At 66.3% G+C, this 23,484-nt stretch overlaps 1 protein-coding gene across 7 annotated transcripts in view; it reads left to right on the forward strand.

Annotated features, from left to right (window-relative positions):
- RALGDS (ral guanine nucleotide dissociation stimulator) overlaps positions 1-20,231 on the forward strand; it is a 41,298-nt gene extending 21,067 nt beyond the window's left edge. For 3 of the 7 annotated variants that reach the window (XM_016133934.2, XM_016133933.2, XM_036217567.1), the window contains exons 2-18: positions 8,044-8,154; positions 9,097-9,290; positions 9,832-9,930; positions 10,769-10,962; positions 11,134-11,414; positions 12,177-12,392; positions 12,707-12,810; positions 13,212-13,296; positions 13,739-13,807; positions 14,199-14,285; positions 14,758-14,790; positions 15,146-15,267; positions 15,453-15,548; positions 15,847-16,048; positions 16,236-16,478; positions 17,614-17,728; positions 19,168-20,231. In XM_016133934.2, the coding sequence (XP_015989420.2) occupies positions 8,044-8,154; positions 9,097-9,290; positions 9,832-9,930; positions 10,769-10,962; positions 11,134-11,414; positions 12,177-12,392; positions 12,707-12,810; positions 13,212-13,296; positions 13,739-13,807; positions 14,199-14,285; positions 14,758-14,790; positions 15,146-15,267; positions 15,453-15,548; positions 15,847-16,048; positions 16,236-16,478; positions 17,614-17,728; positions 19,168-19,343 (2,427 nt within the window). In that variant the 3' untranslated portion in view covers positions 19,344-20,231. The remainder of the gene's footprint in view (positions 1-8,043; positions 8,155-9,096; positions 9,291-9,831; positions 9,931-10,768; positions 10,963-11,133; positions 11,415-12,176; positions 12,393-12,706; positions 12,811-13,211; positions 13,297-13,738; positions 13,808-14,198; positions 14,286-14,757; positions 14,791-15,145; positions 15,268-15,452; positions 15,549-15,846; positions 16,049-16,235; positions 16,479-17,613; positions 17,729-19,167) is intronic. The other 4 variants (XM_016133936.2, XM_016133930.2, XM_016133932.2 and 1 more) reach the window with 3 other exon arrangements.
- Positions 20,232-23,484: the final 3,253 nt, after the last annotated feature.

Genomic DNA, 23,484 nt, shown 5'->3' on the forward strand with positions numbered 1-23,484 from the left:
GCAGGTTACACGGGGAGCCGTACCTTCCTCCTGCTTGATGCTGCACCTGACTCGCAGCAGAAGTAGCAGATCCAGGGATGGCCCCCTCCCCCTGCTCTGCCTGAGCGTGGGGCCCCAACAGAGGCCAGCCCTAGGTGGAGGCCACATCGAGGCCAAGCCGAAGCCTTCACAGTGACATTCCTGAGCCCCCGTGCTGGTGAGGGTCCCCCTGGCGTCCCCACCTTCATCACTTTAGTCTTGATGTGTTGTAATTGCCAGCGATTCGTAGCCTGGGTCTCGTGCCTCTACTTGCCTCCTGTACCTAGACAGGGCCTGGGTTCATACTGTCCAAGGATGAAGCGTGAGGCGAAGGCAAGGGGTGGGGGGCTCTCTCTGCAGGGGAACTGCAGACAGGGGAGACCCTTTCTTCCTGAGCTTGGTGGGCAGCCAGGCCGCCCTCGTTGCAGAACCCTCACCCACCCGCTGCTCCGGCTCTCGTCGGCAGCTGGAGCAGGACCCCGGGGAGGCCTGACACCAGCCCAGTGCTCATCTGACTCTCATTACGTCTGGCAGCCAGTCTGGCTTTGTGTGCTGGGAGGGTCCGGCCTGCGCACTCGCAGGCCCGGCAGGTTCCTGGCCCGGGTCGGGTGGGCTCGGCCAGCTTCTCTCCCTCCCCACCCATCTCTCTGTCCGTCTGCCTCCCTGAGGACCTGGGGGAGAGGCTGATCTCAGCGTCCCCCCTGCCCAGGGCTCTGCCCTCCCTCCCTCCCCTCCCCCAGCGCTCTCCCTCTCTCCTCCCTCCCTCCCTCCCTCTCTCTCTCTCTCTCTCTCTCTCTCCCCCTCTCTCTCCCTCTCTCTCTCTCTCTCCCTCTCTCTCTCCCTCCCTCCCTCCCTCCTGCTGCTGTTCTCCCTCACCCGGCCTCAGCACTAGATCCAGGCCATGGCCACTGTTTAGAAATCAAAGGGGAAGCTTCTGGCTGGGGCAGGAAAACCAGGGTCCTGGCAGAAGAGGAGGCCACTGCCGGAAACCAAACACAATGACCATTTACCGTGGGCTGGGGGAGGGGGCAGGGAAGTCCCTGTCCCTCCTGCCAACCTCCCCCCCCCCCCCGCCCATCCTGGGGCTGATTTCCTGGTCACTGTAGCAGGCCGGAGCTGAAGTGGCCCTGCTTGCTGTCCTTGTCCTCTGTGGAAACCACCGGGCAGCTGGGGCCTTCTCTCCCCCGTTCCCCCTTTCCCTGCCGAGCCGCCACCCAGCCCGCCCCTCTCCGGGCTGCCAGATGTCCTCACACATCTGTGTATCCGCTCGCTTGTCATCTTGATTCTAAGCCAAGCCACCACTGACCCAGCTCGGCCTGAGCGGTTCTGTGCTCTCGGCAGTCTGGAGGTCACCGGGCCCACACCCCTGTCCCTGGGCAGGCCACCACCTCGGCCAGGCAGGAGGAGTCAAGTCTGTGGCACCTACTGTGTGTAAGAGCAGGTGCCTACTGTGTGTAAGGGCCCACAGGAATCAAAGAAGGGTCTCCGTGGAGGCACTTCCAAGTTCACGCGGAGGATGGCAGAGCCGGGGGGGGGGGGGGGAACGGAATCCCCCCGGTCCAGCGAGGGGCAGGGATGCTGACAGGCCAGAGGAAGGCGAAGCGCTCTGGGTCCTCTGGGTCGGAGGACACTGGGCAGCGCTTCCGGGAAGGAGCAAGCCCACAGCTGGACCCCAGTGGTTTAAATAGCTCACGGGAGCCCTCCCCACTTTGGAGGAGGCCCCAGTGCTAAGTGATTTGCATGTGTTAAGTCCCTTTGTGGTCGCACTAGAGGTTAATAAGATTGCGCGACCTCACTAAGCTAGTAAGTGGCAGAGGCGGGGTCCTGACCCAGGCAGTGTGCCTGCGAGGCCCAGCGTGGTCTGTGGCTGGGCGGCAATGCCGAGGCTCCTCTGCCTCCAGCCTCCGCCTCCTCCCCGAAGTCTCTGCCTCTTGATCTCAGTGTGGGCAGGTCTCAGGCCTTCACTTTAACCCCCAGGGCCTTGGATGCTGGAGGCCGGAGCCGCATGGCCTAAGGGGGGTGGGGGAGGGGACTGCCACCTGAAGCGCCCGACAGACCCTTGGGTTCCCTTCCTGCTCTGCTCCCCAGGGCCCCAGGAGAAGGGGTGGTGCCCGGCTGGCTTGAGCACACTGGGCTGTCTCCTTGGAGGCCCAGGGAAGGCCCTAGTGGGTGGGCGGTGGGGAGGTCGGCCTGGGAGACATTAATCTGCTTGTGTGCGGGGCTGGGGTCCCGTCCTCCTGGAAGCTGGGTGTTCCGAAGCCCTGTCTTCCTTGCTGGTGAGAGGGTTGGGGTTGGCAGCCGCGGAGCCAGCCCGTGGGGGCGGTTTCAGGAGGATGCACCCAGGCGGTTGAGGTCCGGCTCCCGGGGGCTTACTGGCTGGCTGCCCAGGCAGCTCCCAAGCGTAGCACCGTGCTAGGGCCACCCTGTCCCGGTCCGGGGCCTCCAGCCTAGCGGGCCCTGAAACGCCGTGTTCCCAGCCACGCTGCTGCAGTGAAGCGGCTCCTGGGTGTCATTCCGAGGACCCCGGAGTTGAGAGCGGCAGCCGGGTGGGCGGCTGGCTGAGTCTGCGGGGTGAGTGGGCGACAGGCGGGAGCCAGAAGGTCCTCCGTGAGCAGGGCGGGAGCACCCTGCACGAGGGGGCCTGCGGTTGGGGAGCTCCGGTGCGAGTCTTGCTTCGGCCTTTCCCTCCACACTCCAGGGAAGTGCTGGACATTGCCCGCCCTGCAGTCCCGCCCAGAGGCAGCTTATTCTTCTGAACCGAGGGGCAGAGGCCAGTGTGCGGGCCCAGAGCCTGGGCTCCAGGGTGTGAGGCGTCAGGGGAGGAAGAGGGCGGGAATGAGGCTTGTCACCTGCTCGTGCACCCTGAGCCTCCGTTTCCTCGTCTGTAAAATGGGCCCGATGCCCCTTCCTCCCAGTGAGGGTCCCAGTGAGGGCCGAGCGAGGCAGGCGGCCTGATAGGCAGTCCCCATAGTGCCCGACACGGCGTCAGAGCCGGACAGGCGGTGACCGCCACAGCTGTGTTTTCTGATAAGGTGCCAGGGGAGAGCCCGCCGCCCGGGCTCCCCGTCACTGTGGCTTCCCACGTCTCGTCGCTGACCTCGGGGCCGCGGGGCCTGGCCATGCCCTTCGAGTAGAAGGCTGTGGGTATGAGAGGGCTGGGCCCTGCCACCGCCCCCCGACTGGCTGTGTGACCAACGGCTGGACTCTGTCCTGAGGCCGTGACCATGGCCGCCACCTGTGGAGCGAGGCCTGGGTGTGTCTCCGTAGGACATGAGAGTCACCGGTCAGGGTTCAGGTCTCTGCCCCAGCTCCACTTCCTGGCTTCTGACCTGGGTGACTCCCCTACCTGGCTCTTTCCTCATCCATCAAGGAAGGCGATGGGAGGATTAACTGTGACGGGTGTGCGAAGGGCCTGGCACCCCGAACGTGCACACACATGCTGGACGTCGTGTTCCATGCTGTTGCCGATGGGGCTGGACGTTCAGCTGGCCCCGCCCTGCGCCCGCTAGGGACCAGGCCACCCTCCTTCTCAGCTCTCACCAGCTGGGCCCCATCGTAGGCCTGGCCGCTGCTGGCCTGCTGGCCTGACAGTTAGAAGCAGGTCCTGGGTGGACAGGACGGGTGGTGGGCTGGGCCAGCCTGAGGTCATGTCTCCCCTCCCCACCTGAGCCACGTTTAAATAGCTGAGCTCAGGCTGACGGAGAGGGTCAGCCTCTTTAGGGGCTCGGCACAGTCTCCAAACTCCAGTTTCTGGGGTCACTGGGCTTCCTGGTTGCCCTGGAAACCAGACACTGTGTGTGGTCCCCGGCCAAGCTGCACTGTCTGGGGGCCGGGAGTGGGGCTCGTTTCGGGCTGACCCCCAGTCGCTGCCGGGGTCTCGCCTGTGCCCCCGGGCTCAGCGCGTGGGACAGCCGCCCGCCCCACGCCGGGAGGGCTGTATGTGTTTGGCATCTTCACGCCCCTTGCTTTGCTGGGCTTCGGGGCTAAGAGATGAACCAGGACTTGGCCTCGAGGAGCCCCGGTTCTCCCCTCAGCCCGGACACTCTCTACCTCACCGTCTCCCCTGGGCCTCGGTCTCCCGCTCTGTAAGACGGGAGGTCGACGTGGCGGACCGTCCCAGGGGCCTGGGATTTCCGAGGGCCGGGCAGCTCTCTGATCTGTCTCCCGTCTGGGCTCCTGCGTTTGAGTAAGACGCTGAAGAGTCAGAAAGCCCCGGGGCTGGCCCTCGCCTGTGCGTTTAGGGCGACGCGGCCCTCCTCCAGGTTCCCGGAGCGCCCGGCAGGGCTCCCGCGGGAGGTCTTTCCCCGCCCCGTGCCCACCCAGCTCGGGGCTGTGGGCGTGCTGGGTGCTCCCCAGCAGCAGCGTCATCGGACCCCATTTCCTGGGTGCTCTGGCGGGCCAGGCGCCGAGCGGGGCCGCCTGCACCTCTCGCTCGACCCCAGCGTCGCCCCGTCGGAGAGCTGCTCTTCTCCCCACTTCGCAGACCAGCCCGTGCGCTAGGCCGCGGGCCTCAGCAGAGCCGGGCATCAGCGCGGTTCCTGAGAGGTGGTGCCCTGGGGTCCGGTGGGCCCCGGGGAGGGGCCTCGTGTGCGCAAGGCTGCAGGGTGCTGGTGGGCGGCTGGGTGAGGGCCTCCGGCAACCTCTGTGGCTCCGTGGATCCAGGCGGCAGCTCCGTGGCTGCGGTGAGGTCCCTGAGGGGTGGTGCATGCACCTGGCGGTGCTGCGATCGAGGCTGCCCCCGCCCTGCCTCAGTGGGACCGAGACCCTCCTGGGCAGCCAAGGCAGGGGACAGGAGGACCTGCAGTGCAGGCCGGAGCCGGTCAGCGTCTGGAGCCCCCGTGGCCCCCAGTTGTAACTTGCACGGGAAACGCACATCGAGCGGGAGCAGAGCGGTGACCAGGGTGGGAGGTGGTGCCGTCCAAGGTGTGCCTTCGGGGGAGGCGGCAGGGCTGGGGAAAGGCCCCGCAGGTCCCAGCAGGTCCGTGCAGGTGCAGGCAGGGAGTGGGATCAGGCCCTGGCGACCCCCTCGCTCTGCCTCGAGGGCACTGGGGCGTGGCCTGTAGGCATCCTGCTGGGCCGTCTCCAGGAGAAGGCTCATCGGGGACACAATTCACAGGCGCCACCCAGGCCATTCTCCTGGTTCCCAGGGCTCCATGCTCTGAGGGACAACAGGGTGCGTGTTCTGCCGGCCTCTGCTCACCAGGGCCTGGGGGCCCCGCGGCACCCTCACTCCATTGCCCAGAAGGAAGACGAGGGCCGACTGCCGAGCAGGTCCCAGGCCCTGGCGGCATCAGCAGGTGCTTTGGGTGGGATGGGAGGAATCTGTGCCCTGAGGACGGAGCCGACCATGTGACCTTCTTTTCTCCTAAGGGCTCAGTGCTGCCCTGAGGAGGCCTGCCCTCAGGGCGTCTGCTTTTCCCAGGCCACTCCCTCGTTCCCCGTGAGCTCCCAGCCCCTGCCAGCACACCGGGGCCCGGCGATGCCCACACGGGGCCCGGCCATGCCCACACGCACTGCCGCTCTTGGGCTCCAGGGCCGTCCGCTCTGCTAACTGGGTGGCCCAGGGCCTCCTGTGACACCAGGGTCCCTTCCCTCCTGCCCCAGAGGGTCCTGGGGGCAGATGCCGGGGCTGTTGGCTGCTTTCCCTCTCTGTCCCTGGCAAGGGGGTGGGGCGGGGAACAGGCGCCCCACTTTCTGCCCCGGACTCGGGGAGCTCACTTTGAGCTTGCCCCTCTGTCCACTCCGGGTGGACGGTTTAAATGGCGCCTGCGCTCCGCACTGCTCTAGGCTTCGGGGTTAGTTCCTGCCGCTGCCGCTGCGCGAGGGAGCAGGGAGGACAGGGTCAGCTCCGCTCAGGCCGGAGCGGCTCCCCATCCGTGCACCGGGGCCAGGACCGCCCCGGCCCAGTGCGTGGCTCTCAGCGTCCCGCCCTGCCCCCGAACCTGCGGGCAGAGGGGGCCCCTCACGGTGGGGGAAGGGCTCCAGCATCACATGACACCCAGGCAGGGCCAGCCAGCTGCTCGGGCGAGGCCCATGGCTCACTGCAGAGCCACTGTTCAGACCTAAGGCCCCCGGCCCCAGCCATGGGTGGCCCGGCCAGGGAGCTCTTCTGTCCCTCAGGCCTGCATGGAGCCGCCCCTGGAAGCCAGGTGCCCTGTGGGCTCCCAGGGGTTCAAGTCCCACCTTCTGGCAGGTGGGTCCTGCACGGGACCTCCAGACTGCCGCCAGCCCCTCGGGTGCTGAGGACGCTCGCCGTGGGCTCCCAGCTGGGCCAGATGTGGCCCGAATCCCCAGGAGACGGACAGGCCCTTCCAGCTGGCTGGCTTTGCAGGAGGCAGTCTCAGACCCCTGAGGAGATGGAGGGTGGCCAGGCCCTGGGCGGGGTGTGGCAGAGCTGGCAGGCCCCTGGAGCCCGTCTTCTCCCCCACCCCTGCTCCGAGGGGCTCTTGCAGACAGGGAGGGGCGTGTGAGGTGGGGGTGGGGGGAGTCAGCATCTGTTTCCGTTTTTCTGCTTCAGGAGGAGGAAGGGCTGGACCTCCCCATGCGTGGGCCGTTTGGGGTGTGTGGGCGTGGGGGGGACTTCCCAGAAATGGCAGGCGCTCTCCCTGAGGGAGGGGCGGAGGGCTAGGAGCCTCGCGTGACTGGAGCTCCCCGGTTGGTAGGACGGTTGGTAGGACGCCAGGAGAGGGCAGGCGGCCTCGGGTCAGAGGAAGTGGGCTTCCGGAGAGCCGCCGGCGGGCCTCCCGGAGCCCTCCAGGTGGGCAGGTCAGAGTTCCAGGCCCCTCAGCCCCTGGCCCCAGGAGTGCTGACCTCCCGGGGTACAGTACAGGAGGCCGGGCCCTGCTTAGGCCAAGTGCCTTAGCGAAGGGCTGTCGGGGGGCCCGGGTTGAGTCAGCACTTGCCCTGGGCCTCCTCTGAGCTCTGCGCCACCCTGGGTTGGGGCAGCGACCGGTGCGTGGTCCCAGCCGCTGGCATTGACCGTGAGAGCGATGGCCGCGTGCCAGCTGGCACCTCTCAGCTCCTCCCTAAACCTCAGAGGTCGGCGTCTGTGCTCCTGGACCCCGTCCCCTCTGCAGGCTCGCCCGTCCCCAGACTGGGCCCGCGAGGAGACGGGCCGTGACGCCCGGGGCAGCCGTGACTCAGTGGCGTGGCAGCCCCGGGCCAGCCTGCCCAGCCGGAGGGCCTCCCAAAACAAGAGCCTTTCCTTTCTGCCCGGGGCCAGGGAGCAGCCAGACGACCCCTCTTCCTGGCGCAGCTGAAAACCCCACGGCTTTGGGGTTCCGTGGAGCCCCGGCCACCAGCCCGGACGTCAGCACTGACACCTTTCCCACAATGTCCCCACGCACATGATGACAGACAGGGAACTGGGAACTCCTCTCTTGCCGAAGAAGGCACAAGGCCATGAATGAGCACAAAGAGAAGGAAGTGGCCTCGGATGTGGCCTTCCAGGGCACCCACACCTGCCCGTGACCCGGGATGCCCGTGACCCAGGATGCCGGCCTGCAGGGTCGGGCCAGGAGGCGCTGCCCACACCCACAGGGCCCGCCGGGCTCAGCGGCAGCCTGGGCGGAGGGGGGAGGAGGGAGGGGGGAGGAGGGAGCGGGCCGTGGCCCCCACGGCCCCTGGAGCAGGCAGCTGTGTCAGGCCGTGGTTCCCTGGGTCTGCCATCTACCCACCGCGGGCTGCCTGTGGACAGGCGGCTCCTCTCTCAGCCTCGTCTGTGAAATGACCCGATGACAGAGCTCGGCTCGGGGGAGGCGCCAGGGCGGAAACGCATCGTCGGGGCCTGGGCGCCTGACGGGCCCCTCGTGTTGGCACCCGGCCGGCGGGGCGGGAAGGGACTGCTGGGCGCGGGGTCCAGCTGCCCCGATGGTCACCCCCAGCCCTCGAGCTGTCCGTCTGTCGTCCTGCGTCGTTCTGGACTGGGGGCCTGTGCAGCCACCCGTCTGTGCCTCGCGTGGGGAGCAGAGGTTGCGGGGCGCCCCCCTGACACCCCTGCCCGGCGGCCGGGCGCTGTGCTTACAGAGCTCCACGCAGGAGATCGGTGAGGAGCTGGTCAACGGGCTCATCTACTCCATCTCCCTGCGCAAGGTGCAGCTGCCCCACGGCGGCAGCAAGGGCCAGCGCTGGCTCGGGGTGAGTGCGGGGGGCCCCAGAACCCCAAGAAGGGCCCACGTCCCACGTGCCTCTCTGGCGACTCCACGGGGCTCCCTCCCAGGGCTTTCCTGCCCGTGGGCCCCACAGCCCTGCTCCCAGAGGGACCTGGGCCCCGCCCCGCCCCCACGGGCCCGCCTGGGGCGTGGCCAGGTGTGAACAGCAGAAACCCACCTTGCCCTGTGTTCACTCCTTGTTAGTTTGATAGCGTTTGTGCATTTGGCCCCCATTTTCCTTGGTTGAACTGCCACCCCCAGAGGTCCCTTGGAGCCATCGGCCAACTGGACTTCCACACCTCCTCTGAGCCTAGCAGGGAGGGCTGTTCTCCCTCCGAAAAGCGGGGCTCCGGCCGCTCTGCGCGGGGCGGGGGTGCTCAGGATGCTCTGCGCAGGTGGGGAAAGTGGGAGGGGGCTTGGGCTGCTCCGTGCGGTTCTCTGTGACCTGCTCTCACGGAGCACAGCCCGCGACCCCTCCAGGCAGGGCGGGGGCCTGACTCGGATGCAGACGCCCCAGAAGGAGGCCAGTCGCCGCGGCGGTTCGGCCCTGCGTTGCCCTGAGACCTTGGCGTGGGTTTTGCTCTGGCCAGTTCCACCTGCTTCCCGGGGTGTCCCGTGTGGCTGAACGGTCTGCCCCCTCCCAGCCCTGATAAGCCTGCTTCTCCGTCTCCGGGGTTCACAGGCGGTGCCCTCAGCTGGGACACGCCGTCGGTACTCGGCTAACGAACAACAGCCTGAAGGTGCTAGCATTTTCTGTCATCTCCCTGCCCAGAAAAGCTGAGAACCTTGTCCCGTTAGGGACACTTGTGTCCCGGCTCTTACCAAAAGTCGCCGAGCCCTTGGCGGTTCCTCTGAGCTCCAGCCTCCCACCCTTCCAGTGGTCCACGCCGCGGCCACTGACCGTACGTCCCCCCTGTGTCCCGCCCAGTGTGAAAATGAGTCGGCCCTGAACCTGTATGAGACCTGCAAGGTACGGACCGTGAAGGCGGGCACGCTGGAGAGGCTGGTGGAGCACCTGGTGCCTGCCTTCCAGGGCAGCGACCTGTCCTACGTCACCGTCTTCCTGTGCACCTACCGAACCTTCACCACCACGCAGCAGGTGCTGGACCTGCTCTTCAAAAGGTGATTGTCTCGCCCCTGCAGAGCGCGGTGGCGGCCCGCCCGCCTGCTGCCGAGTGTGTCTTGGGAGTGTCACTCACCTCTCTGAGCCTCGGTTTGCTGGGATGGACCTCGCAGGGTCACGAGGGCCACGGGGGAGGTGCTGGCCCCGCACCCGGCCCTGTGGCAGGGCCTGCCGAGGGCTGTGCAGCTGCTGCGTGTGACCTTCCTGTCCCCACAAAGCTGCCCTCTGCCTCGGGCCTCACTGTCCGTGCCCTTGGGTAAAACTCGTCCCATTTGAATGGAGGTTCCGGATTCTCCATGGGGAGGGGGGTCCCCTCCACGCGTGGCCGGAGCAGGGCCCCTGAGGCTGGCGAGGAGCCCCAGACCCATGCATATCCGTGAGGCGCCGGCTGGGTTCATGCTCCACGAGTGCGAGGCCCCTCCGTGGGCCGGCGCTTCCCTGGACGCGTAGCATAGTTCGGTGACAAAGCAGACGGACATCCCCAGCCTCCCGGGCCTCCGTTCCAGGCAGGGAGTCGGCCAGTAACGTCAGACATTATAGCAGGTACGGTAGATGTGACGCCCTCACGGCCTCCTCTAGATACGGCTGCATCCTCCCCTACTCCCACGAGGACGGCGGCCCCCAGGACCAGCTGAGAGAGTGAGTGCACCCGGGGCCTGATGGGGGGGCCCCCCGTCTCCACACACAGGGCATCTGGGGGCTGGGGCCGCGGGCTCGGGCAGGACCCCGGCTCCCACACGTCTGGGGGGGCTGGGGGCTGGGGGCTTCTCCTGCAGGAGGAGAGGATTCAGAGGGCCGTGGATGGGGCCTGGGGCCCGGGGAGCACAGGGGAGGCCGGGCTCAGACCCGGCCAGAGAGATCCCCTCCCCGCCACAGCCCAGCCCGGCTCAGCCCCGCCCCGGCACGCAGGACCAGGGGCGTGGGAGCCACCCGCTCAGGCATCGGCCGCACTCGGTCCTCTGAGCCCAGCCGTGTGTGGGGCTGGGGCCCGCGGTGCCCCAGTTCCCAAGAATGGTGTCTCGGGGTTGACGAGACCCACATGTGGGCACAGAGACTAGCGCAGCACATGGTGCCCGAGCTGAGGTCGAGCTGCCACCAGGGCCCCGAGGAGGCTGGCTGGGCAGGAGGACGCCGTTCCCTCCTCCCTGTCATACTTACGCAGCGCCCACGGGTGCCAGTCTGCGCCCTCGCGAAGCTTCCATTCCAGGGATCGGAGACAGAGGGCTGTGTCAGGATTACCCGGGGAAGGCGAGGCGGTCGCCCCACTGACTGGGGGCTGCCTCCCCGGAGACCCCCAGCCCTGCCTGCTGACCAGGCCTGGCCCTGCCCGGCCAGCCAGTGAGGGCAGGCCAGGGCACAGTCCAGCCCCCAGGGATAGACGAGCCAGCCCAGAGCCCAGCCCCCAGGGGTGCCATAGGAGGGCCACCTGGATGCGGGGCCAGGCCCTTGACGCTGCTGCCCACCTGCCCACACCCAGTGCCATCTCCTCCATCCTGGGCACCTGGCTGGACCAGTACTCGGAGGACTTCTGCCAGCCCCCGGACTTCCCCTGCCTCAAGCAGCTGGTGGCCTACGTGCAGCTCAACATGCCCGGCTCCGACCTGGAGCGCCGGGCGCACCTTCTCCTGGCTCAGCTGGAGCACGCAGAACTGGCCGAGGCAGGGCTGGAGGGTGAGGAGGATGGGGAGGGGGTCATGCGTGCGCGGGGAGGGGCGGGGGGTGTGCGCCCAGGATGGCCCTGTGGGGCCGTCGTCCTGGGCGGAGGCTCCTCCGGCCGCAGCAGCGGTGTGACTTCTGTTGTGGAAAGGCGGTGTGTTGCTGATCCTCGTCCTCTTCGTGCAGCTCTGTCGCCGGCCCCAGCTCCGGCGCCGGCGCTGAAACCAGAGCCAGAGGCAGCTCTCGCGCCAGCCCGAGCGTCCAGCCCATTGCCAGCGCTAGAGCTGGAGCCAGAGCCGGCTCCGGAGCCGGAATCCTCGCCGGCCCCAGAGCTGGAGCCGGCGCCCGCGCCGGAGCCCTCCTGGCCTGTGCCCCGGGCCTCGGAGAATGGGCTGAGCGAGGAGAAGCCTCACCTCCTGGGGTTCCCGCCTGACCTGGTGGCAGAGCAGTTCACCCTGATGGACGCGGTAAGCAGCCCTCGGCGGGGGCGGGGCGGCACCTTCCTCCGGCGTCTGCTGCCCAGCCCTGCCGTTCCCTGGGCCAGAGCCGAGGTCCCGGCCCAGTTCCCAGCTCCACCGTCACAAACCGTGTGACCTGGGCAAGCTTCTTAACCCCGGGGCCTCCACTGCCCTCCAGACTGTGGAGACAGACCCCCCAACCCCGTCCCTCCACTCAGGGTGACTGGAATTAAATGAGATGGAATAATAGAAAGCTGGGGGGTGCGGTGCTGGCCATTTAGTGGGGAGGGGAGCTCCCCGAGTGCAGCTGGCTGCATGGTTCACTCCCCATCTGCCCAGGAGGCCTCGGCAGCCTCAGCACTTATTAGGTACCTGGTGTGTACCAGAGTCCACGGCAGACACCAGACCAAGCCTCTGGTCGTAGCGCCCACAGTGCATGTGCATCTGGACAGGGGCGGACAGAGGCGTGATGGGGGCTGAAGACGCCACCTGGTACATGCAGGGGGGAGCCACTTTTGGTGGTCAGAGGATGGGCTGGTGAGAATGCCCACCTCTCCCCCCACCGTCTCCTTCTGAGACCCTCGTGCGCTGGGTGCCCACAGTGGGCAGGGAACAAAACCCAGAGACCCCCTCCAAGGCTCAAGCCACATCCTCAGCCCCCAGAGCTCTAGCTCTGACCAGGGACCCTGCGTGGGGCTTGGGGGTGTGGGGGGGCATGTGCACGCTGAGCTGGGCTGTGGCAAACCCGGGTGACGCTCACCTGTTCCCCAGGAGCTGTTCAAGAAGGTGGTGCCTTACCATTGCCTGGGCTCCATCTGGTCCCAGCGGGACAAGAAAGGCAAGGAGCACCTGGCTCCCACCGTCCGGGCCACCGTCACCCAGTTCAACAGTGTGGCCAACTGCGTCATCACCACCTGCCTCGGGGACCGGAACGTGACGGCCCGGGACAGGGCCCGGGTGGTGGAGCACTGGATTGAGGTGGCCAGGGTATGCCCCGGAGGGCCTCAGGGAGCCCCTTTTTTTGCCTCCCCCCACTCTCAGGGCCGTGGTCTGTGGGCCAGGCTCCCGCGGAGACCCCAGGCCCATCGCTTTCTGGGGTGCGCATTTCCTCCTCAGGTTCCTTCCTGGGTTGAGCTCAGATCCTCCCCCCCTGGTGTGTTACTCACTGGGACCCGGGCGTGCCCTTCCGGGGCTCCCCAGGCATCTGTCTTGTCCGGGAGGGGAGGTCCCAGCCGAGGGGACCGCCGCTGGAGCAGGCGGGGGGGCCCCAGCCCCCTGACGGCCACCTCTCCCCTCCCCAGGAGTGTCGGGTCCTCAAGAACTTCTCGTCCCTCTACGCCATCCTCTCCGCGCTGCAGAGCAACTCGATCCACCGGCTGAAGAAGACGTGGGAAGAGGTGTCCAGGTGGGTGGGCCTCCGGGGGCACCAGGGACCCCGCACGGGCCGGGCGCCGCCCCCTTCAGGAGCTGTGACCGGCCAGGGCGGGTCTCCAAGTGTCCCTGGCCTTAGGACTCAGTCTCTGCCAGTGTCAGGTACTGCACTGAGGCGCTCTGGAAATTTCCATGCCCCACAACTCTTTATCCACGTGATTCCCAAACTGGCCACAACAGAGTCGCTCAGTAGAAATGGGGACCCAGGTGACCAGCGCAGGACTGCCCCTCCCCAGGCCCATGGAGTCCTTAGAACCCAGCGAGTCCCTGTTTGAAAACGACCCGCCCCTGCGGGCTGGGCCTTTGGGTTCCGAAACAAGACGGCTTCGCGCTCACAGGCCTCGCGCCGTTCCCGGGTCCTCCTTCCTCCCCCAGGGACAGCTTCCGGATCTTTCAGAAGCTGTCGGAGATTTTCTCGGACGAGAACAACTACTCACTGAGCAGGGAGCTGCTCATCAAGGTAAGGGTCTCGGTGGAAGTTGCCTCGAAAATTCCCAGGCCTGCCCCGTCTGGACTTTGGGAAGAGAGGGGTCTGTCTGGTCCGTGGGCAGGGGGACAGTTTTGGGGACAGGAGGCCCCGGGAATGGGATGGATTGGGGGTGGCGGGGACTTTCTGGCCGGATTTGCTTCCATGCCGTCCCCCCTCACACTTCTTGCCCCCGGCTGGCGGGTGGGCGGCCCTTTCCCAGTCCAGCCCAGCCTGTCCCTGCGAGGTCCGGGCCCTGCTGCCCCTTCTGTCTGCGGTCACTTCCTGGGGACAGGGGACTGCAGCGATGCCCAGAGCCAGGTCCCAGAGGGGCTGCCCAGCCCTGGGTCCAGATGACTAAGCAGATCTGGGTGCACGTGGGGGTTAAAGGGCAAGGGGAGGAAGACGTCACTGACCCCATGCTCGACCCTGGCAGGAAGGGACCTCCAAGTTTGCTACCCTGGAGATGAACCCCAAGCGGGCACAGAAGCGGCCGAAGGAGACGGTGAGTTGTGCCCGAGGCCAGGGGGAGGCGGGGGTCGCCCCCCGAGTCCTCCTTTCTGCCGCCTTAGCGCCTGACATGTCCCGTGTCTCGGGAGGACTAGGTGCAGCCACCACAGCAAGGACTTGGAAGAGATGGGCTCGGGGGGCACTGGAGCAGGGGGTCACAGAGACCATCTGACCCTGGGGATTTGCCAAGTGCCAGGCCTGGAAGTTTTCTAGAGGGAGTTTGGGGTCCATGGACACTAGGTGGGGGTTAGAGCCTAAAGGTTCCCAGGCTGCCCCGGTGGGGGGCCTGGGGTGGGGGCCTGCGGCGGGGCCCGGGGATGGAGCTAAGGGGTTTTCAGAGGAGCAGCTTTGGGCCCCGCTGATTACCTCCCGCCCCAATGCCACAGGGCGTCATCCAGGGCACCGTCCCCTACCTGGGCACGTTCCTTACCGACCTGGTGATGCTGGACACCGCGATGAAGGACTACCTGTATGTGAGTGAGCCAGGGCGGGGCCGGGGTCCCGAGGCCTGAGGCTAGAGCACCCGTCACCGAGCCCTGAGGTCTCGGCATGGCACACCTCGTCCCACGAGGGCCCCGCAGCTCCTGCATGTCAGGCACCTGCGCATCTGACCAGTGGGCACACAGCTGGTGCGGGGCTCAGAGCTGTAGGGGGGTTCCGCCAAGCTGGTGGCCACGGCCCAGAGAGAGGCCAGACTCTCCAAGGTCAAGGACATGGTGGCCAAGCAGCGCCTTCTCGCCTAAGGCCTCAGTCTCTCCATGTGTCCTCAGAGGGCTGGGCGAGAGGGCCCTGCCGGGCCCCAGAGCCAGGACCCACCCCAGGGCCAGGTGTGTGCCCTGCCCTGCCCCCTGGTGTGTGCTCTCGGTAGTGCAGCCTGAGAGGGGCGGCGGGCAGTGATGGGCAAGGGGACACTTTCTGATGGCCTTGGCTCTCTCTGCCTTTCAGGGGAGACTGATCAACTTCGAGAAGAGAAGGAAGGTGAGCAGCCCGCCCCCTCATGGGACCGCCTCCCCCACCCCACCCCACCGGGCGGAACACTCTGGGGTTCATCCCCCTGCCTGTTACGTTTATGGGGAGCATCGGATACGGAGATGGGGAGACCTCTCCCAGAGGCAGGTGGAGACGGGAAGTCAGGACTAAGGACTGCTTCCTGGGAGTGACTGTTAGAACCCAGCTCTGAGCCTCTCCTGACGCCTGGGTTTGGGGCAACGAGGGTCAAGGGTTGCAGAGACTGGCCTGCCCCACTAGGCCCAGCCCAGCACCCCCGCCGGGCCCCGCCCTGCACCCCCACCGGGCCCGCCCACCACCGCCCTGTCCTCCTCTCCGGCCCCAGGAATTCGAAGTGATCGCTCAGATCAAGCTGCTGCAGTCGGCCTGCAACAATTACAGCCTCGAGCCCGAGCAGCACTTTGGGGCCTGGTTCCGGGCCATGGAGCGGCTCAGCGAGACCGAGAGGTGAGGCCGGGCAGACCCGGGCCTACGGCGGGCAGGCCGCTCCCCGCAGCCGGCTCCAGAGAGCCTGTGGCCTGGGCTCTAGGTGCAAATCGGACCCTGTCGCCCGGTGACATGGCCAGGCAGGCGCTAGGAGGGACACCCAAGGGCGACTCCCGGGGGCTCATGGCTGCCGCTCTGTCCTGCAGCTACAACCTGTCGTGTGAGCTGGAGCCCCCGTCCGAGTCGGCCAGCAACACGCTGAAGGCCAAGAAGAACATGGCCATCGTCAAGCGCTGGAGCGAGTGAGTGCCCGGCGGGCCGGGGCGGGGCTGGGGGCCCCCGCGGGGCTCAGGGAGGCTGAGCGTGGGCCGAGGGAGGCGGCAGCTGGCACTAGGCGCCTGTTCCTCTGCTGGCCAGCCCTGTGACCTGGGGAGTCATCTCGCCTCTCGGGCCTCAGTCTCCTCTGTGAAATGAGGTGGTACTAAATGATCCATCAGATGGCCAGAGGGAACTGGTGACCGACCAAGCACTTGGCACCGAGGAGAAGGGCAGGGGCTGTCCCAAGCAAGGCCCCCCCGAGTAACCCAGCCCTGCCTCCAGCCGCCAGGCCCCCAGCACGGAGCTGAGTACCAGCGGCAGCTCCCACTCCAAGTCCTGTGACCAGCTCAGGTGTGGCCCCTACCTCAGCAGCGGGGACATGGCCGACACACTCAGCGTGCACTCGGCCGGCTCCTCCAGCTCCGACGTGGAGGAGATCAGCATGAGCTTTGTCCCCGAGTCCCCCGATGGCCAAGAAAAGAAGGTGACTGCCCCCTTCTTCCTGACGGCCCTCCGCAGCCCCTCCTTTCCTGGCTCCCCGCTCCACACCCACAAAGGGGGCCCAGAAGCCCCAGCTCCTAAACAGAACCCCTAGAAGCCCCCAGGTCTGGACCCCGGCCTGGGGCTCCTGGCGGGGCTCAGGGCTTCTGCTGATAGTGGCGTCCCCACAGTTCTGGGAGTCGACGTCCCCGTGGTCCCCGGAGACCTCCGGCATCAGCTCCGCCTCCAGCAGCACCTCCTCGTCCTCAGCCTCCACCACGCCCGTGGCCGGCGCCCGCACCCACAAGCGCTCGGTCTCGGGGGTCAGCAGCCACAGCGCCTCCCTGCCGCTCTACAACCAGCAGGTGGGCGACTCCTGCATCATCCGTGTCAGCCTGGACGTGGACAACGGCAACATGTACAAGAGCATCCTGGTGAGCCCGGGCGGCGGTCCCCGCGGTCCCCCTCGGTCCCCCTCGTCCTCCCCCGGCCAGGCAGCACACACACATTGGGTGCATCGTGCCCTCAGCCTGCTGGGGGGTGGGGAAGGACGGAAGCTCAGAAGCCAGGGGCTGGTGGCAGACGGGGCCAAGGGCGGCAGACGTAGGGGTGACGTCACAGCCAGGGCGGGCTTTGCGGGGGATGGGGGCACCGGGCAGTGTCACGAGGAGGGGGCGTGCCTGGGGGCTGGAGGAGCAGCGAGCAGGCCCGAGGTGAGGAGCAGGGGTCACGGAAGTGTCAGGGGCCTGGGTCTTGTTGGAGGGAGACAGGAGTCCCTGGAGGGTGGCAGCAGTGACGTGTGGCTTTTGTCCTCTCTGAAGGGGACGGGCGGGCGCTGAGACGCAGCAGGCCAGTTAGGAGGCTGCCGTTGCAACCCAGGCAGAGAACAGCGGCTGCCCTGGGCTGGTGGCCATGGAGGCGGCCGGGGGGTCAGACGCTGACATAATTCGAAGGTCGAGGTCAAACCAGCAGGATTTGCCCACAGTTCGTGTGGGGGTGGAGGGGACTCTTTGCATCCTCCAGAACTTGGGCTACAGATGAGCCATTTGCCGCCCCCGGCCCCTGCACACCGCACGCCTGGGTCAGGTGCCTCGCTACGGGGTCACCTGTGGGACCCTGCGTCTGAGGCCTGCTTGTGCTCCAGCCCTCGGGGTGGAGGCAGCAGGGGTCGGCCTGTGCTGACCGCCACTGCAGCCTGCAGCCCAGCACAGTCCCGGCACACAGGTGGCCCCTGAGCGTCCGGTGACTCTCGCCTTCCCCAGACTCGTGGATACGCTCGTCCTGGAGGGGGCAGGGTCAAGGGAAGCAGCCCCCAGGGGCAGGTTTCCCCAGGTGGCGTGGGAGGAGGCGGAAGGCTTGTAGGAGAATCGGGGGTAGGAATGACTGCAAAAGGCCCCTTATCAGTGCCTGGAGGCCTCCGGCGGGGGGGGGCAGGAAAGGGCGATGAGACCCCCACGGCCCCAGCATCTGGCCGGGGGCTGCGAGCCCCTGTGTGCACTGCCGAGGCAGCCCCGAGGGCCCTGGCTGCTCCGAGCCTGTCCTGATGGCCCGTCCCCTGCCCCCATCCAGGTGACCAGCCAAGATAAGGCTCCGGCTGTAATCCGCAAGGCCATGGACAAACACAACCTGGACGAGGACGAGCCAGACCACTATGAGCTGGTGCAGGTCATTTCAGACGAACGAAGTAAGCCGGAGGCCAGCCGGGTGGGCCGTGGTGGGAGGGGCCCGCGCCACACCCGGGCGGGCCCCACGTGCCCAGAACACACGCCAGCAGGGGAGGAGCAGGCTTTGTGCGCTCAGCGACCTGTTCGGGGCCGTCCCAGACACCCCATGTCCCCTCACTGCCCCCCGGGGCGGCCGGGCTTCTCACAGGCCCTTCCCTGGGCTGCGAACCTAGTTCACAGCTGGCATCGGTGAGGCGTGAGGAGACAGGCTTTTCCCCTGGGGCACGGCGGCCAGACGGCCAAGCCCGCAGGCCGTTCGACGGGGCGTTTTCTGGCCAAGATGGGAAATGGATGTTTCAGAAAGAATCATGTCGGCCGGGGTCTGAGCATCACATGTTAAAATCCTCGCACGTGACGCTGTCTTAGTCCCCTCTGGCTGCAGTGACAAAATACAGCAGTCTGAGTGGGGTACGAATGGCAGAAATTTATTTCTTGGGATTCTGGAGGCTGAGAAGTCCAGGATCTGGCGGCCAGCGTGGTGGCTGAGGGCCCCCAGGCTACGGACTGCTGGCTTCTGGTTGTGCCCAAGTACGGGGGTGGGGGGAAGGTTTGGGAGCTCTGTGTAAGGTGCTGATCCCATTCGAGGGGGCCCCCCTCATGACCTCATCACCACCCAAAGGCCCCATCTCCCAATCCCATCACCTCGAGGGGTCAGAACTTCGACATGCATTTCGGAGGACAGATGTTCAGCCCGTAGCAGAGGCTGCTAGGGACCAGCTCAGTGTTGCAAATGCTCAGTGCTCTAAAAACGACTCCGGTCGGTACAGACTCCGAGTCAGACGCCGGGGCTCAGAGCCCCGGGCAAGTCCTTCAGGCCCTCTGAGCCTGCGTCTCGTCCCACGAGGGAGATCGAGCAGCCCGCGAGCGTTCATACGTGCACATGTGTACACGTGCTCACGGCCCGTACGCACGTCCCGAAGCCTGGCATCGCTGGTCCGTTTGCCACGAGCCGATTCTCCACGCCCCGCGGCCCCTAGAAGTTGTTTTCTAAGTCCTCTCTGACTTCCTTGCACCGTTTTGGGGAGGCGGGCGGGGCAGCTGGGACCTCTGTCCCACAGAAAAGGAAGACCGAGGCCCAGGCAGGTGACGGAGCAGGTGTGGGAGCCACCTGGCGGAGGCGGGCGTGGGTTCCAGCCAGCTGGGGGGCATGGCAGGCTCCGGGCCGGGCGAGGCGGTGGGAGTTAGGAGCCTGAGCGGGGACCTGCGGGGCGCCTGGTTCCTCAGTGTCTCGGCCACGTCTGTCCTCTGTCCTCGAGCAGTGTCATTAGGAGGGGTCCTTGGTGCTCATGGAGTCGGGTTGGGGGTTCTCAGGCCTGCCCTCGCGGGGGCTCTCCAGTGACGGGGTGTCCTGCAGGCCCCCCGTAAGCACCACCGACCAGCCCCCTCCCACCCCCTGCAGAGCTGAAGATCCCCGAGAACGCCAATGTGTTCTACGCCATGAACTCAACTGCCAACTACGACTTCGTCCTGAAGAGACGCCCCTTCACGAAGGGGACAAAGGTCAGGCACGGAGCCAGCTCGACGCTGCCCCGCATGAAGCAGAAAGGACTCAAGATCGCCAAGGGCATCTTCTGACGGGTCCCTCGTGCTGGCCAGCCGCAGGCCCAGCCTTCCCAGGGTCGGGCTGGCCGGGCGGCCACGCCCTGGCAGACAGACTGCAGTGGCCCGGGCCCGGCGGGCACCTCCTGCCCAACCTGTACGCCCAGGCCACCCCCGGACCGCACGCGGTTCCGCCCTGGACCTCTCCTGCTGCCGGGACTGACGCCTGCCAGCCGCAGGCTGACCCGGCCCCCCGTGGACCACCCACTGCCTTAGGTGCCTTCCGCTCTCTGGACCCAGAGGACCCGCTGACTTACCAAGGAGCACTGCCCGTGGGCACGGAGCCCCGCACGCCGCCGGGCATCGGCCTCTGTGCCCGTCCCTCACACCTTCCCGAGTGTGGGTCACTGCCACCTGTGCCCGTGGGTCTGACCACTGCGGTCCCCTCCTCGTGCCCATGGGCACTGGCCGCGCCCTTCAGGGGGGTCCCGGGCCTCCCCCCACCACTCTGGCCTTCCTCAGGCTGCACCAAAGATTTCATCATCACGGCCAACCGAGGGCGAGGGTGTCTCAGCCACCCCACCCCCATCCCCGGCCCTCCCTCGGGAGAGGAGAGCGAGGCCCCCTCCGCGGGCCACACTCCTCACCCGGTGGGCGAGGACGGTCTCAGCCGAGTCCCATCGCCGTCAAGTCTCATGCCACAGCAAGTGCCGCTCGCCACTGCACCCCGGGCGTCAGGAGACCACACGGGAGGGAGGTTAGTGGGAGGGGAGGAGTCGGGGGAGGGGGAGTGAATATTTGTATAAAAGGCAAAAAAAAAAAAAAATGTTTACCAGTTGGGGAGGGGCAATATTTATTTGTTGTAAATAGTAAATGCTAGACTTAAATATTATATAAAAACCCGGTTTCTACTACGGCCTGGCAGTCGTGGTTTTGTTATTTCATTTCCCGCGCCCGGCGAAATGCCACGCGGACTCTCACGGTGTGCGTTCGGATGAGAAACCCCGCGGGCGTGCGGGTTTGCCGTCCGCGCGAGGAGCGAGAAGGGCCAGCACCGGCTCTGGCTCCGTCTGGAGGCGCGCGGGCCACCCCTGCACGGAGCAGGTGCTCTGCACGTCGGCCACCCTGGACCGCGAGCCGGGCCCACCCCGCGGAAGTCCCGGTGTTAGGGGTCGGGGTGCTTCCGCAGGGCTTAGCGACAACCTCTGAAATGTGGGTGTCTTTAAAAATAACATTTGGGGTGCAAGGTGGTGCATGCAGTAAGATGCTCCAGGCGTCAGCCCGTCAGAGAAACAGCCACTAAGGTGGGACGAGGATGCGGAATCAGCAGATCGGGGACCTGGGGATGTCGTCAGACGAAGCCGACAGGGGCTCCCGCACCTGACAGGTACGGGAGTCTCCACCAGGCCACGCCGGACGCGCTGGTGACTCTGCACGGCAAGGAATACAGACTTTGAAACATAGTTGGGGAAAGTTGCTGCGGAAATGGAAGGCAGGCTGATGAAAGCCACCCCCGAGGAGGGGGGACCCCGATTTGCACGGGTGCCCCATCCTGATCCCCAGTGTCTGGATCTCAAGGAGGGACAAAGCCTACAAAGAGACAAGAAGCTGAGGTCACGCACAGGAAAAGAAAGACGTTCGACGACTGTCCGAGACGTCGCGCCCCGGCCAGGGTCCCGTGCGCAGGGCCCCTCGCCGTGCCCTGCGTGCCGCTGCCGGCCTCGCAGACGCGGACGGTCGTGAGCGTGCGATGCTCTCTCGTCTGCCAACCACATACGCTGGGACGCTGTGCAGCCGCAGGGAGGGGTGGCATTCTGATCCGCTCCGCAGCAGGGGTGGACCCTGAAAACGTTACGACCACCTGTAAAACATAGCTAGACTAGGCACATCGGATGGGGCAGAGGGGAGACTAGATTATCTGGGGTGTGTGTGTGTGTGTGTGTGTGTGTGGGGTGGGGGAAGCTATTGTTTAACGGGTACAGAGTGCCCTTTCGGGGTGACGAAAAAGTCTTGGAACTAGGTAGCAGTGCGCCGTGAGTGGAATTCACGCCACTGGATCGAACTCTTAAACACAGTTAATGAGCGTGCTGTATGTTATAGATATTTCACCCCAATGTTTTAACAATAACATTCGCAAGGACCGTTTCCTGAGCCAGGACACTGGCTGCCTTGCTACAGCTTGGGAGGAAGAGGGAATGTTTTCTGCTAGTCTTGTGGTTTCTCTTGCCCACTCCTGGGGAATTTGTAGATTTCAGGTTCAAACTGGAGTTCCGTCAGCACTAAGTAGGGGGGACCGGAAACAGATCAGAACACACAGGGTGGGGAGGAAGAGGCTTGGAGGGGCTTAGCATCCTCGGGTCTCGTTAGGGGTCCGTGGTCGACCCTTTTACCTGGACTGGGAACCTCATCTCCGTCCTCAGAATTACTTTTCCTACTCGGTTCATGTCCAGGAGAAAGTTTACAGACTCGGGGGTGTCGGTACCAACCCGTCCCAAAGGGCAGCTAGGCCCGAGCCCCTAGAGCTCGCGGCCCCCTGGGAGGCCTGCGTTCTTTGTCCAGTGTGTGGGAGCACCGAGACACGTCCGCCAGGGCGGTAAGTGGGCTCTCCAGGGCTGGCCTGAGTGTCTGCCACGGTTTCGCCTTGATTGGAGCTGAAGGGTCTGCACCTGGCCGGGCAGGAGCCTCCAAGACCCGGGACAGCCTCCAGCCTGCTCCTTGGTCAGTATTTTCAGCTTCAGCCCCCGGATACAGCCTGTAAAGGCAGAGCCGGATGAACTGCGGGTCACTGAATTGTCCCGAAGGCTGCAGGTGTCACCTGGGCACAGTAGGACTCGCCTCGGCCAGGGAGGCCTCCGTGCAGCCCCGAGACTGAGCTCGCTCACACCTGGGACCAGCAGCCCCGGCCACTGCGACGCGGCCTAGCCTTCCAGGGGCGTGATGCCCTGAATGACAGGCAGGCAGGACTGTGCTCCAGCGAGGGACAGAAGCGCCATGTCCAGGGCCCGGCGCAGGCACTGGGGTCTGCAGGCTCCGGGGAGCCCCCGCCAGGTGGGAACGCACCGAGGAGCCGTGTGCATGCTGATGGGACTCCCTGGAGCCTCCTTGGGCCTCCGCTGGCTGAGAGCAGGGACGGTCACCAGGAGAGGCCCACACTCGGGGCAGGTCCATCGCCCTCAGTCTACACCTGCGAGCCCTTGACCAAGCCTGGCAGCCCGGACAGCCAAGGTGGCCGCAGGTCAGCCCGAGTGGCCCCTGTCCCTCCGGGCGCGGTCCGAGGGCACAGGGCTCGGCTCGGCTCTCCCGTCAGTAGGCCGGAGAGGGAGAGGGAGTGGCCGCTGGTCCCCGGGTGCTGCCCCGCCACATACACACCCACCTGGCTGAGCTGCTCAGGACTCCAGAACCTTCTCTCCTCTGAACCGTCAGCCTCGCCCCACAGTGACTAAAGAACGGGGTAGGAGGAGAGAAAACACCCCTGATGTGTGAACTCTGGGTCTGATACTTGCCCTGACGGCCCGGGCGTGTGACCCCTCCCGGCCTTCCTTCTACAGCTGTCTAAATGGGGGTTCAAGGTGCCCGCCTCACGCGGCCCCAGTGGGGTCGTGCTGGTTAGGCCCTCGGAGAGGTTAGCGCCCGGCCCCGGGCTGCACAGAGAGAGTACAGCCCAGCTCTGACGTCGGCCTCCCGCCCCCGACTCAGCCAGACCGCCGGGCGCGGCCCACGGTCCCCTGCTGGCGGGGCAGCCAGCGCCCGGCCGTCTTTCCCCCTTTGCTTCTGACATTCCAGGGTGATGCTTTCTTTATTCTCTGACTCGGACCCAGCCGGAGGCAGAAGCCATTTCTCTTCCCCAGCTGGTTTCCTGGGCCCCGGTGAGAGCAGAGGCCGCTCCCCGCACTCCAGCGGACTTGGCCGTGGCTGGACTCCGTGGTCCAGAGGAGGCCACGGCCTGCAGAGCCCAGCTCCGTTGAGCTGCAGCCTCTATCAGCCCTGCCCACCGTTGGGGCAGAGCCCAGCGCCGCGGAGCCGGCAGCCTGGCATGGAGAGACCCAGGCCTGAGTCCCAGCCCTGGCTCTGACACTTCCCAAGCCTCCTCTGAAATGTGCTGGAGCTGGAGCCTGACAGATCAGAAGTGCCCTGGGCCTGGGGCCAGCACCCTAACTGTCACCGAGGCCTGCCTCCC

Source organism: Rousettus aegyptiacus, unplaced genomic scaffold, assembly GCF_014176215.1.
Source record: "Rousettus aegyptiacus isolate mRouAeg1 unplaced genomic scaffold, mRouAeg1.p scaffold_m13_p_3, whole genome shotgun sequence".
Taxonomy (NCBI): domain Eukaryota; kingdom Metazoa; phylum Chordata; class Mammalia; order Chiroptera; family Pteropodidae; genus Rousettus; species Rousettus aegyptiacus.